This window comes from Hippocampus guttulatus, chromosome 13, assembly GCF_054856545.1.
Source record: "Hippocampus guttulatus isolate MCC_2025c chromosome 13, RoL_Hgut_1.0, whole genome shotgun sequence".
NCBI classification, from domain to species: domain Eukaryota; kingdom Metazoa; phylum Chordata; class Actinopteri; order Syngnathiformes; family Syngnathidae; genus Hippocampus; species Hippocampus guttulatus.
The window spans coordinates 11,021,155-11,033,248 of NC_141273.1; the positions used below are offsets into that span (position 1 = coordinate 11,021,155).

A 12,094-nucleotide genomic window follows, 5' to 3' on the forward strand; every position below is an offset into this window, starting at 1 on the left:
TATTCATTTTGGCAGCTTGTATCCGTGATCACGTTCTTTCGGTCACGACCCACAGTTAATGATTGTAGGCTCGGCTCCCACCTTCACTCACCTGAACAAGTGCTCAAGAACTTGAACAAGACTCCAAGATACCCCAGTGTGCCAACTCACTTGTGGCTGAATCTTTGGTTGCTCATGAGAAGGCGGACCCACGTTGTCTCTTTGGGCTGTGCATGGCAGGGCCGGTCAGCTGGCCCACCCAGGCCTGGTTTCAGAGTGGGGCCAGCAGCATTATTAACAAGCTGTGACAAAATATGCATCAACTGTGGGTATGCTGTTGTGATGTTCAGAATGTCACTTATATCTCAGCACTTCACTATATCTCCACCGTTGCCTGAGGGTCACATAACGGACAATTTTTGAATGGTTTAACTGTGTTGGTCTTGTTGCCGAAATTGAGAAAGTCTTTGAGATATTGCTCTTGCGTCAAACTGTGTTTAAAAAGAGAACAGGAACATCCTTTGAGTGGAAGAGAACTGTTTGATTGTAAAACCTCAGAATTGCGTTTGTCATTTGTTTTCCCTGCCCTCCCTCATACTTGGCGAATTGTGCCACCCATTCATAGTCTCAGGGGCATAGATGGTAGGATACGATAAAAAGCAGTGGTAAAAATATAACTAAAACAGCCGTGAAATAGTGACTGATAAATAAACAGTCATGCTGAGTTGCTGAAAATGTGCTCATACACCCTGGCAGGCTCAGGTTCAAACTGTGACAACGGTCTACTTGTGACATTAAACAAACAACATTTCAGGAACAGTGAGTTGGCACACCGTCACAGTCGAGCAGCTGTGCCCTATGAAGTGTCACCAAGAACCTTTTGCGCTTTGATTGGAGGGCGTCCGCCTGACTTTTTGACAGCAAGGCTTTCTGTGTCACGTCACTGTCATGCGGTCTTTGCCCTAGAGCCACCGCACAGAAGGTGAACCTGTAGTAGCCATGTCTTGCTGTCCATCACCTCAGCATCTTGCTTCCCAGGTTGCACCTTGAACAGGGTCGACTGTGGTGGCGGCCACCCAATTGCCTCGTGGCTCCCCGAGGGTGTCGTAACAGCTTGCTTTTACCGCATTCGAATGTCTGTGCAATGCTCATTCTGCACACTCCACATTAATTTGTTGACAAGTCATAACCCTTCATGGACATTTTGTTCGTTCCGTGGACTTGGTTTGACTTCACACTATTTTGTTAAAGATCTTCCTCTGAATGGTTTGAGGAGCTGGTTTTCTGCTGCGGCATGACTACTCCACTCTACACACGCACAGTTGGACGCATTTAACTTCATCACACCACCTCGGACTTGGACTCAAGTTCTCTTATCAACGTCAGTGACTGCTGACATTACAGATGTTTTTAAGATTCATTTCAAAATCATGTAGAAAGTCTGGAGTGAGGAGGGGCTGCAGAAGTGGGTGTATTTTAGTGACGGTGAAGCCTCACACTTGTGAGCATGCTTTGGTTGTGCTGGTGCCAAGCAGTGGCTGGCATTGTCCGCGGGTCACCGCAGTCGGCGCCGGGCTGAATGGGAGGAGGCTGCGGTTCCAAACTCCGTGAATTCCGTCTCCGTGTTTTAGGACAATACTTAGCGGTGACCATATTTCTAATTTCATTTGGGTGAAATAGCAAAAGCTCGTGGCTAAAATGTTGCAAGCATTGCGTACCGTGTCGGGTACATTCAAATGGTGAATTTGATCCAAATTATTCTCTTTGTTCATGCCCTCTTCTGTCATTTTTTGCTATATCAGTCCAAAGTGGGTTCACACTCGTCGCGCAGTGTGCGACGGGCCTTGAGTTTTTTCATCATTCTTCATTCATCGATCCATGCATTCATTTTCTTCCGCTTATCTGAGGTCATTTCGTGGAGGCATCATCTTCAGGATGGAAGCCCCGTCCTGAAGCATTCCCAACCGATAGACATACATCATCACTTCAGCGTGTCCTGCCTCCTGCTTTTTGGAGCGACTCAACAGGGAGGCGTCCTGGAGGGCATCCTGATCAGATGCCCGAACCACCTCATCTTGCTAGCTTGGGAAGACACTTGGGGAATGCCGTTATCAAGAGTCAGAGAATCATTCGTATTTACTGGATGGATATGGACAGTGCAATACTTGTTCTTTTCACGGTCTTATTTCCAGGGGCGCCCTTTAAATGTGCTCCTGCTTCTAGCGGGCACAGGAATGGAGCACTGTGTCATTTTCCTTTAGCAAGTGTGTTTTTCTAAAGTTCCTGTCAAATGCGCAGCATCGTCCAACATCAAAGAGGCAGATTGTGGGCTGGCCAAGAGCTCAGTGAAGCTCAACCGAACAGCGCTTGTCTGTCCTCTCCTTTTCCCTGGCCCTTGTGCGTTTGACTCATTTGCTCGTCGACAAGTATAAAGAGCCGGCCCCCTCGTTAGACTAACGAAGGGCACAACAACTGTTGGAATTGGGTAGCCGGCTCAGCTGGCTCCAACTCAAGCGGGAAGGGGGCAGCGAGTTGGTAAAGGAGGGAACATAGCATTAGGTATTGTGAGAGAAAGATAGAGGGGCAGGCAAAAGACTGAGACAGAAGTTAAACAGTGACTCTGTGATGTTCCCAGAACATTGGTCACTGACCCAATCCGCCTCACAAGAGTGCATGAAAGTGCGTGAGATGCTACAGTTTCACTGCTCTTGGCTCTGATTTGGACTTCATTAGCTGATTGCCACGTTTGTCGGTCCTGCGACTCATGGACACACGCGCGTGAGCGGTCTGGTCTTCCGAGCGAGACCAATGTAGGTGGTCCAAGAGATGGCATGAGAGTTTTCACTACCATTTCACGCAACACAAAATATTTAATCATACTAATTGTGAAAAGTGCAACTGTAAAAGTCGGACAATCACGAGTAGATGATAAATGTACTTGCAGTCCCTCGAAATTTTGAAGCAAAATGGGACCCTTCTGGTGCAGCCTGGAGCCCTGCTCTGTCGGCAGGGTCCGGCAGCAGAGGGTGTCACACCGGGAAGCCAAAACCTTCTGGCTGTCGGCATGGACCTCCTGCTTTCTGTAATAGGAAGCAGTCATCCTGCTAAATGTGGTGGAGAGAAGTAAATGACTGGGCTGCAGCTGTCTGCTGGCTGTTGTGCATCATAGGAGGACCAGGAGGCTGAGGAAGGTGGTAGCTCCACTGCTTACCTCTTCTCACGGCAAGCCAACTGCGCAGAGTCCGCTCTGCCTTATATATACATATACACACTCTGTAATTTCCGGACTACAAAACACATCAGATTAAAAGCCGCAACTGCTACATTTAGTCATAAAAACACATTTTTACATACATTGGTTGCTTTGTATTAATAGCTGTGGGCCTCCACGTTATAACATGGGATATTTGCAAAGAAAAGAGGTCACACAGGTAGACAGTTTAAAAAAAAAACATCTCGTTACATCATAGCATCCAAGAACCTCGCTGTCTCGCATTGTCACACAAGACCAATACACAGACGAGCTTCACCACGCTGCAGTGTAGCTTTTGGAAACCAGTTTGTTATGTGTTTGGGAGACGCAGGGGAAGCACGGATTTATTATATATTAATCTGTGAGGTGAAGGGCAGAATTGCTGTCCTGCCCGTTGCCAGCGATGGTGGGAGTCAGTTGCCAAACAAACAACAGAGAGACGCTGGCCAAGTTCCCAAGGTATGCCAGACATTTTTAAATGCTATGGGGGCTTGCGGTCCTTTCGAAAAGACAACAAAAACTGTTCAAATAAACCACTCCGGGAAAACGAAAGCCGCCTGCTGGCCATGCCATATTCAGCTATGTCATGCAGCAGAGGCTTGACAATTACTAGACCAATGTTGGTTTATTTGAGGCAGCTCTTGTCAGTCCAGTTTTGTTAATATCGGGCCGATGAACATTACATTTTTTTTCCCCCAATATCAGTCACCTGTCCGATAGTTATTGCGCATTCCAACAAAGGTCTCCCTCTTCTACTGTTTCAAGTTAGTCATTTTGCCTCTGTCTGCCCCCTCCTGCTGAAATCCCGCAAGTCCGTCCCCACTTCCAGAATCCCACAACTCTGTTGCCAGGATAATGACCCTGCTGACAACTCAGTCCTATTGCGGAAGTGACAGTGGACCAGAGAGTTACCTCTGTCTCCAACATCAATCACATCACTGCCACCAGATTTCACAATGTATAATGAATAACGGTGATGCTCAGCTATTTGTAGAAAAATAGTTGACTCTGTACTGTGTGTATCCTCCACGTAGATTTATTCTTGTTTCTAAAATATACTCATGAACCCATTCAGGAAATGGTAAATATTTTGGAAATGGCATTTGATGATCATGTAAATATGTTTCTGTTATGCCCTGGTCATAAAGAGTTCACTGCACTAATTAGCTTCAAACTGCTTTTCTTGTTTGGCATGCGGTTACCAGGTTGGTTCAACTATATCCATAGACTGCTTGTTTACCCAGAAAAAGGGGGGCAACTCTCAACCCTCGTGTCGCAGGGGGAACTACCCACAGTCTCTATGGTAATCAGCAGGTGTCACTCACCACAGAGAAGAAGCGAGGGCTTTCTTATGAGCGTGAGAAAGAGGCGCAGCCTCCCTCTCACCCCCCCCCCCCCCCCGCCCCAACCCTGCTTCCTTCCTTTTTTATCCTGTTGGGGTAGCAGCGGCAACCACAGTGATGGAGCAAAAGATGTGTAAAAGGAGGCGATAGAGAAGGCTACATAGAGGCAGGGGTGGCCCTTCCCTGCAACCTGTTGATACGACTGCCAAAGCTCTGGCATTGAAGTACCGCATCCAGCTGCATACGACCAGGAAGAACCAACAAAGTGGTTTCAGAACACAGCACGTGAGAAATCATCAAGAGAGGGGTGAAGAGTGTGGCCTGGTAAGGATGGAATGTGGACTTAATGGTGACATACATGGATACAGTGAGGTAATGGGTGAGTAATAGGTGTCCTTGCAATGCGAGAGGCCCAACTCATAACTCTGGGCCCAGTGCATTCTCGAGTTGCTGGTTGTGAAGGCTCAATAGTGACCCCTTACATCAGGAAGACCTCGTCTCCTCTGGAAGCAGGCCGCCTGTGGCTCATTGAGATGCAGGGCACTTGGTGGCAGGCTGCAGCTGCAGCCGACAGGCAGAACACGGCAGAAAAGGGCTGAGGGGATGGCAGGGTGGCTGTGGAAGGGGGGTGTTAGGGGGACAACAAAAGGCAGCAACCCCCTCCTCCAATGCTATGGAGTTTAAATTCCCTAATCCTCCACCCCCCCCCCCCCCTCCTCCCATCACCTCATCCGATTCTCACCACTCACACAAACACACACATACTCTGTTCATGTAGTTAGGGCTGGCTCCCTTCCTCTCATCCCCGAGCCATGAATGGCCAGGCGCGGACAAAGACCAACAGCAGCCCCCCTCAGGAAGTCCGACCTCTGGGTGTGGGCACTGAGAGCCGGATTTTGTCTGACGCTCTCTGGTACCCCTCACTGTGTTAGTGCGCATTCACCCGGTCGTAGTTTGTATCTCACCACATATGAGAGGATTTTATTATTTTTTTTCACAGGTGCTAAAAATCCACTTGAATCACCTCAAAAGACATGGAACAGATTTGCAATGTCGTTCTTAATTCAGTTGCATGCCTTTTTGTGGGTGATGGAGTGACCGCACTGAATTGAAAATGGACAAAAACATCATTTTGACTGCTCTTTTACATGACAACCAGCATTTTGGGACCTTAAAATCATTTGATGTCTCAAATGGTCTAAAAATTGATGTTTTTAAAGAGAGTTTTACTGTTTCTGTCTCAAAGCCAAACTGCGGTCTGTAAAATTTGCGTGGAAATGGACTTGCCCGATTGCATTTAGTTGAAGTAAATGTAGCTCACCAAAGTCGACAACGTCACTGAAGGGTATTCAAAAGGCTGTCAACTCCTGGGGGGGTACAGGCAGATGATGGCGAGCATGGGCATTGTACTAATTCATTTATTTATTTATTTACTAAAACTATTGGCCTGTTATGCACCAAACAGTCTTGGAATTGTTTTGACAATCTTGTGCATATGTGAAAGTTTTCAACAGCAATTGAGTCCTCAACATTCCTGTCGAGGTCATGTAGAGACAGACTGAACTGGAGTCTCCTCAGAAACTCTCTGTTCTCCCCCCCACCCCCTTTTCACATTTTTTACTTTATTAATCCCGCTTCATCCAGTCAGAATTTACAGTTGCTTACTGTCAAGGCCTCTGAATCCAAATTGAATTCTGCATGTAAAGGAAGTGCATTCCTATCATCTGCTTGTCCCCTATCAATAACGTTTTCAGTCCAGCGTGTAATGTACAATGGTTTCCTCGCATGAACCTCGATGTGTTTTTACCTCTGTCCTCATTTCAACTGTGTTCAAATCGCAGACCATCGAGGCATTGGCCGTTGGATGTTTCACCCACGTGGATATATTATATCAACATATATGACAACTTGCCCTGATGTGCAGCTGTGGCCAAACCTGTTCTTTTCCTCTCACCCTTGGGATGATCAGGTTTGGGGTATGGAGGGTGTGTCAGTGGCAGGTTGTAGCTGCCGTAACAGCATTTGGCAAATAAAGATAAATTCTGTTTGTTTGGCAGTGGTTCTCTCTTCATTATTTTCCACTTTGCCCAGCGCGCATCCGCGACCTCAGCAGCTGCTTGTCATGTAAAGACACTCTATCAGTCCCTGACAGCTTTTCCCCGAAACACACGCAGAGTACACACAGCGAATACACACTCCGCTTGCAGTTGTACATATGTGGGGAACATATGTAGTGATCTGTCTCACTACTCTGCTCCTCAGTTCTTTGCCCACGATGAAGCCTCCTCGCCTCCACTACCTCAGTCATTTTTCGTCTGGCATCAGATCTGTCTTCTTCTGGCATACGGCCAGTTTTATTGAGCAATGCTTTACTGGCAATGCTTGGGCTCTCTCTTTTTCAAAATGTAAATGTGTCACAGCAGTTTCGCACTAACACTTATCACATAGAGGTCGTAGTCGCAATGTCTATTGGCTAGTTTCCTGTATTGGAGTACACAACATCAAATAAGAGGTGGCTTACTGGAAGGCTGTGTTGATGAACTAAAAGCATAAGGCTCTCATGTTATTTATGGGATCTATCGTCTATTGTCAGCGGTCCGTACTTTGTTCTGCACTCTAGTGAGGATGTGCGTAGCGTCATTTGCAGAGCACTGACATGAAGCTTTACCTTTTAAAAACATCATTAATCCTGTTAAATGGTGAATGTGGAAATGTGTGTGTTTTCACAGGGCCTGCAGTCGCAAAACCGCACCCCTGCAAATAAGTTACTGTAGTGTGCGTCTTCGTAACAATTAAAAAGCTTAACCATCAGTCTCACATTTTGTCATCCCCGCGCACAAGAGACGCACTGTGTGTGGAAAGCCGAGTACAAGTGGAAGGGGAAGTAGCGTAAATAGGAAGCTCTCAAGGGTCATCTTTGTTGTTTTGGCAGACTGTTTGTGGGGGAAGCATTAGCGGGTGGTGTTGGGGGGGGGGGGGGGTTGCTTTGCAGAATTGCAGAGACACAAACTCAGACAACCGGATGCGACTACTTCCACTCTTGTCATGTGATCACCTTTGTGGTCGCGAAGGAAGCCGTGCTGTATGTGAACACCATCGATTAATTGTTGAATTTAAAATCATCCATATTCTTGAGAATTCCAGCTTCTCAAGTGTAAATATTCTCCAATTTCTGTAGTCGTCCATGAAAGCAGACTGATTGTCTTGGTGATTAATCAGAATAAAACATTAGAATTGATTCTGGAAAACAGGTATTTAAATTTTTTGCCAGTTTTTCTGACGCTACACATCAAACCAGTCACTGAATTATGAGACATCTTTTGTTTATTTTCTGCACCTTCAATTTGAAATACCGTTCTATTTTTTTAATAAGAGAATGGAAATTAAAACAAATGTTTAAATCTGATGAATCTACGCAGTATGTTAACAATAGACATGTCTAGTGGCTAGTTTACACTTCAAATCTTAGCGTTAATATCACTTGTTCTGCCTCAAAACCAAAGTTTGCTGAAATGTTTTGCAATTCAGAGGAATGAAAATTAAATCTATTATTATTATGAATATTAGTTTGAACAAAATCCGCTTTTGGGGGCAATACTGAATAGAATACTGGTGTTGATTATATTATGACCACAAATGTTCCTCAGTGTTTAGGGTTTTCAGAAAAAACAATAAATTGCCACATTCTTTCCACTGAGAGCTCTCCAACAAAACTTATTACAGTCTTTTAACACTATCTTGTATCATTCTAGCCAGCTGATGACTATTATGTACCTAACAAAGAGTACAAGTAAAAATTGGAATGCTTCTACTCTTCCTGAAATCCATCCAGTCGAACATTGAGGTGAACATCATCTGAACTGTAGGAAGGCATCTACATGCTCAGAAAAGTTTCAACACCAAGTGCTACATTCCTTCGTGTGCATGTACTGTGTGTGGCCTCCCCATAGCGACCAGACAAATTGTCCGTATTGCCATTTATATCAGTTACATAACTGAGGCGCAGGTAGTTCTTCGAATGACGGGTGTCCATGTGACTTGAGGCCAGCTCTCCGAACAGATATGCTCCATGAGTAGCTGTCTCATACATAGAGTATGGAACGCTACATCAACCTTGTTGAATTCTGCCATCCGCGAAACACAATGTATTTATTTATTGCCCAATGTGAGGAATATCAGATTTTTGTTTCATGTCAATGTCAACGTTACGATTAAAATAATAGTAATTCCAAGTCTGTCACAGGCCTCTTTGATATGCATATAGCAAACAGATACTGTATGTTTCTGGTGCGACTGCAGTTAGGACGCTCAGATCGCACTTAGCTGACCGACACATCATCAAAATTCAACAAAACAGAAAAGCGGGGAGCAGAAAACAGTCAATGTCGAAAAGATGCCTTGGAGCTCATGGACATATTCAATTCAAGCATAAACTCTGTGAAATTGCCACAAATGAGTCAGGACTGAAACCTATGCAAGGAATAATCATGACTTTTATTCCTTCCACAACCGCCCTTCTCGACTACTTATTTGTACATGAAAATATCAATTTATTTTGAATTGAAGAATGCAAATGAGAGTTTGCTGAAGATGTTGTTTATATCTGCCATGTTACCTTTGTTTGTAATGGTGGTGTCACATTACGACATGTCAGCATTGTGCACATACTGTCCTGAGTGTGGACTGGCATGCATTATAACTTGGGGATATAGGTCAGCCAAAACTGACCACAGAGTGAGAGACCAGCTGGAGCCCAGATGATGGGACCTGACCAAAGGAAGGCAACTTATGTGTGTGGTCGACATCTGATACTTCAGTGACTGTATGTATTTTTACTCATTTTAGATGTCAGCTGTTTTTCTGCCACCACCGTGATGAAGTCAGTTTGATAACCTTGTGATCAGTTAATCCTTAGCTGCGAAAACCTTTTGCTCGATGAATTCTTATCTTCAGAAAAAAATGCTTAAAAATGAACTCAATTTTGACAGATGATGGAGGATCTGATTGAAATGGGATACATTTGCCGCAACAGTGCAAACTGCAGAAAACCGGAAGAAAAACGATCTATTTTGTACTGATGAGAAATGTGAGACATCTGCTGCGGATTGAAGACAGAAGCGTATTGGACTTGGGGGCAGATGTTTTGTCTTCAGGCCAACACCTTCTCAATACGTTTTGACAGCCCATTTAGAGAGTGCTTCGTTCTTATCCGGTCAACTCTGCCAGAATGTCCGTACTTTACTTAAGTGTCTTAAGCATCTGTCTCATCCCGGAAATCTATTTGGACTTTATCCCACTAGAGTTTCTTGCTCTTGTCATTCTGTGGTCCAAGGAAATGTGCTGCAGGAAGCGGAGGTCCATTATTTTATGTCAAAAAAGTGCAAGTCTGAAAAAGTGACATTTAGTCAGGCAGCGGTCATGTTTTTTTCCCCTTTTGAATTATTTTGAAGGATGAATACAAAATAGTGTGGTATCACAACTGACGGTGTGAAACAGATCCCTAATCAGTTTTTACGTGTCCCTGAAAGAGCAACAGAAGCTTATATTGATAGATGCCCGATGCGTCTCTCTCTCTCTCTCTCCCTCTCTCTCTCTCTCTCTCTCTCTCTCTCTCGCATCACACACACCACTTCTGTGTGAGAGGAAATGGGGCAATTAAGGACAGCTTGCGACGACTCTGCATGGGGCTAATATGTGTCTTCATAATTAAAAATGAATTACTCTTTTCCTTTATAAATATTCAAGTCCCCATTGCACCGTGTATGTACCGTTGCCGTGCTATGGTACGTAGGCTAGTTCACCCTCCCACCCCCGCCCCCGCCTGCACAACATCTGGTGCAGCATTTCCTGAAGCATCACCAGAATAAATTGAGTTTTGCTGGAGATGGACACGCATGACTTGTCGTTACGGATGTTGTCGTCAACTCGAACCGGCCTTTTGGCAAATGCATTGCTGCTGTTTACAAAACCACTGAAACAGTGGACTGAGTCAAACAAAGAATCTACTATAGTCAGATGCAACCGTGTTTTTCACTTTTCCACTGCCTAGTACCTACTCAGCATGGCACAACTCCACTCGCTATCGATGCTTTTCACTGGCAGAAATGGAAAAGCGATGTAATTGAACTTTGTTGTCTCAACAACACAAACTGTTTTTCGAATGCCGTCTATAGAGTGCAGCAAACTGCTATCCAGTGTTCCTCAGCTATTCAGATATTATAAATATTATTAATTTATTTTAGTTTTGTGTATGTGGTGAAATATAATTTCGCAAATCAATAATCAACAAAGTCTTACAAATAGGAACCTCGCCGTGCTATGAATAGTGAAAATCTGACACTCTGTAATTGACATAACAAAACTTGAAGTCCTCAACTCAGTTCATCACGGTTTGTTGGTACTGATATGGTGCTTAAGCACTACTTTTGTCCATATGAAGCTCCTCAGTTCACCTCGACTTAGTTCCTTGGCACCATTATGCCGCATGATGGTGCCAAAGTAGTAATTTAATTACTTTGGCCCAAGAACAAAAACATTGAATAGATGACAACAAATAAATGCATTGGGGAATGCCGATACAGAACAGAGAAAAAGTGATTATGCCAGCGGAACAGTACAAACAAATATGAAGCTGCTGGTTTTGGGCCAACGCTGTCAATATACAGCATTGTCTAAGCCGCGGGGGTTGAATAAAGCTTGGGGGGGGGGGGTTGACTTATAAGTTTGAGCTTTACAGAATATAATTTATATGAACAGCGCCCACTCTGCAAACTCAACAAAACTTCTCTTTATCCATTGTGCGTAGTGTCGGCCAAGCAGTTTGACATTTCAAATATTCGAAGGGCCGGCGACGTGACTTTTCTGTGAAGGAGACACACGGAACAGAGCAAAGGGTCCTGACTTGTACTCAAAACCATTTGCGCTGCAGCTGACCTACAGTAAAAGAAAGGTGGTGACAAGATGTTCATTTTCGAACACTAGAACAGCATAGTAATGACCACATCGCAGGAAAGGGTTGCACCAAGGAGAATTCAAAGAAAAAAAGCGAGAGAACAATCCCTTCATGCTTCAAATGACTGCAAAAGCATTTGCACACTCGGAAACAAAATACCGCACATCGTTGTGCTTGCCCAATTTTTTCTAAAGAATTTTGTCATATTCTCTAATTTTGACATTTTCTCTCATCCCAGGAGAATATATCAAGACCTGGAGGCCAAGGTATTTTCTTCTGAAGAGTGATGGTACATTCATTGGCTATAAAGAGCGACCGCAAGATGTCGACCAGTTGGAAACTCCCTTAAATAACTTCTCCGTCGCACGTGAGTATTTACTTTCAAAGAAACCACTGCACCCAACCCCTTCCCAAATTCCTGGCAGCTTGTTTTCTCCATACTTGCGCTGTTGTAACAGCTGTAACAGTATGTTCACAAAATTTTCAATTACTGCAGATGTCTCTCTTGCTTGAAAGAGTAATTTTATTCGGAACTGACTTTAAATATCTAAATGGACGATAGGATTG

At 44.5% G+C, this 12,094-nt stretch overlaps 1 protein-coding gene across 1 annotated transcript in view; it reads left to right on the plus strand.

Annotated features, from left to right (window-relative positions):
- The window catches only part of akt1 (AKT serine/threonine kinase 1), a 36,837-nt gene that overhangs the window by 9,490 nt on the left and 15,253 nt on the right, over nucleotides 1-12,094 (plus strand). Inside the window, exon 3 of the mRNA XM_086126812.1 lies at nucleotides 11,766-11,894. Within this exon, the coding sequence (XP_085982938.1) occupies nucleotides 11,766-11,894 (129 nt within the window). The remainder of the gene's footprint in view (nucleotides 1-11,765; nucleotides 11,895-12,094) is intronic.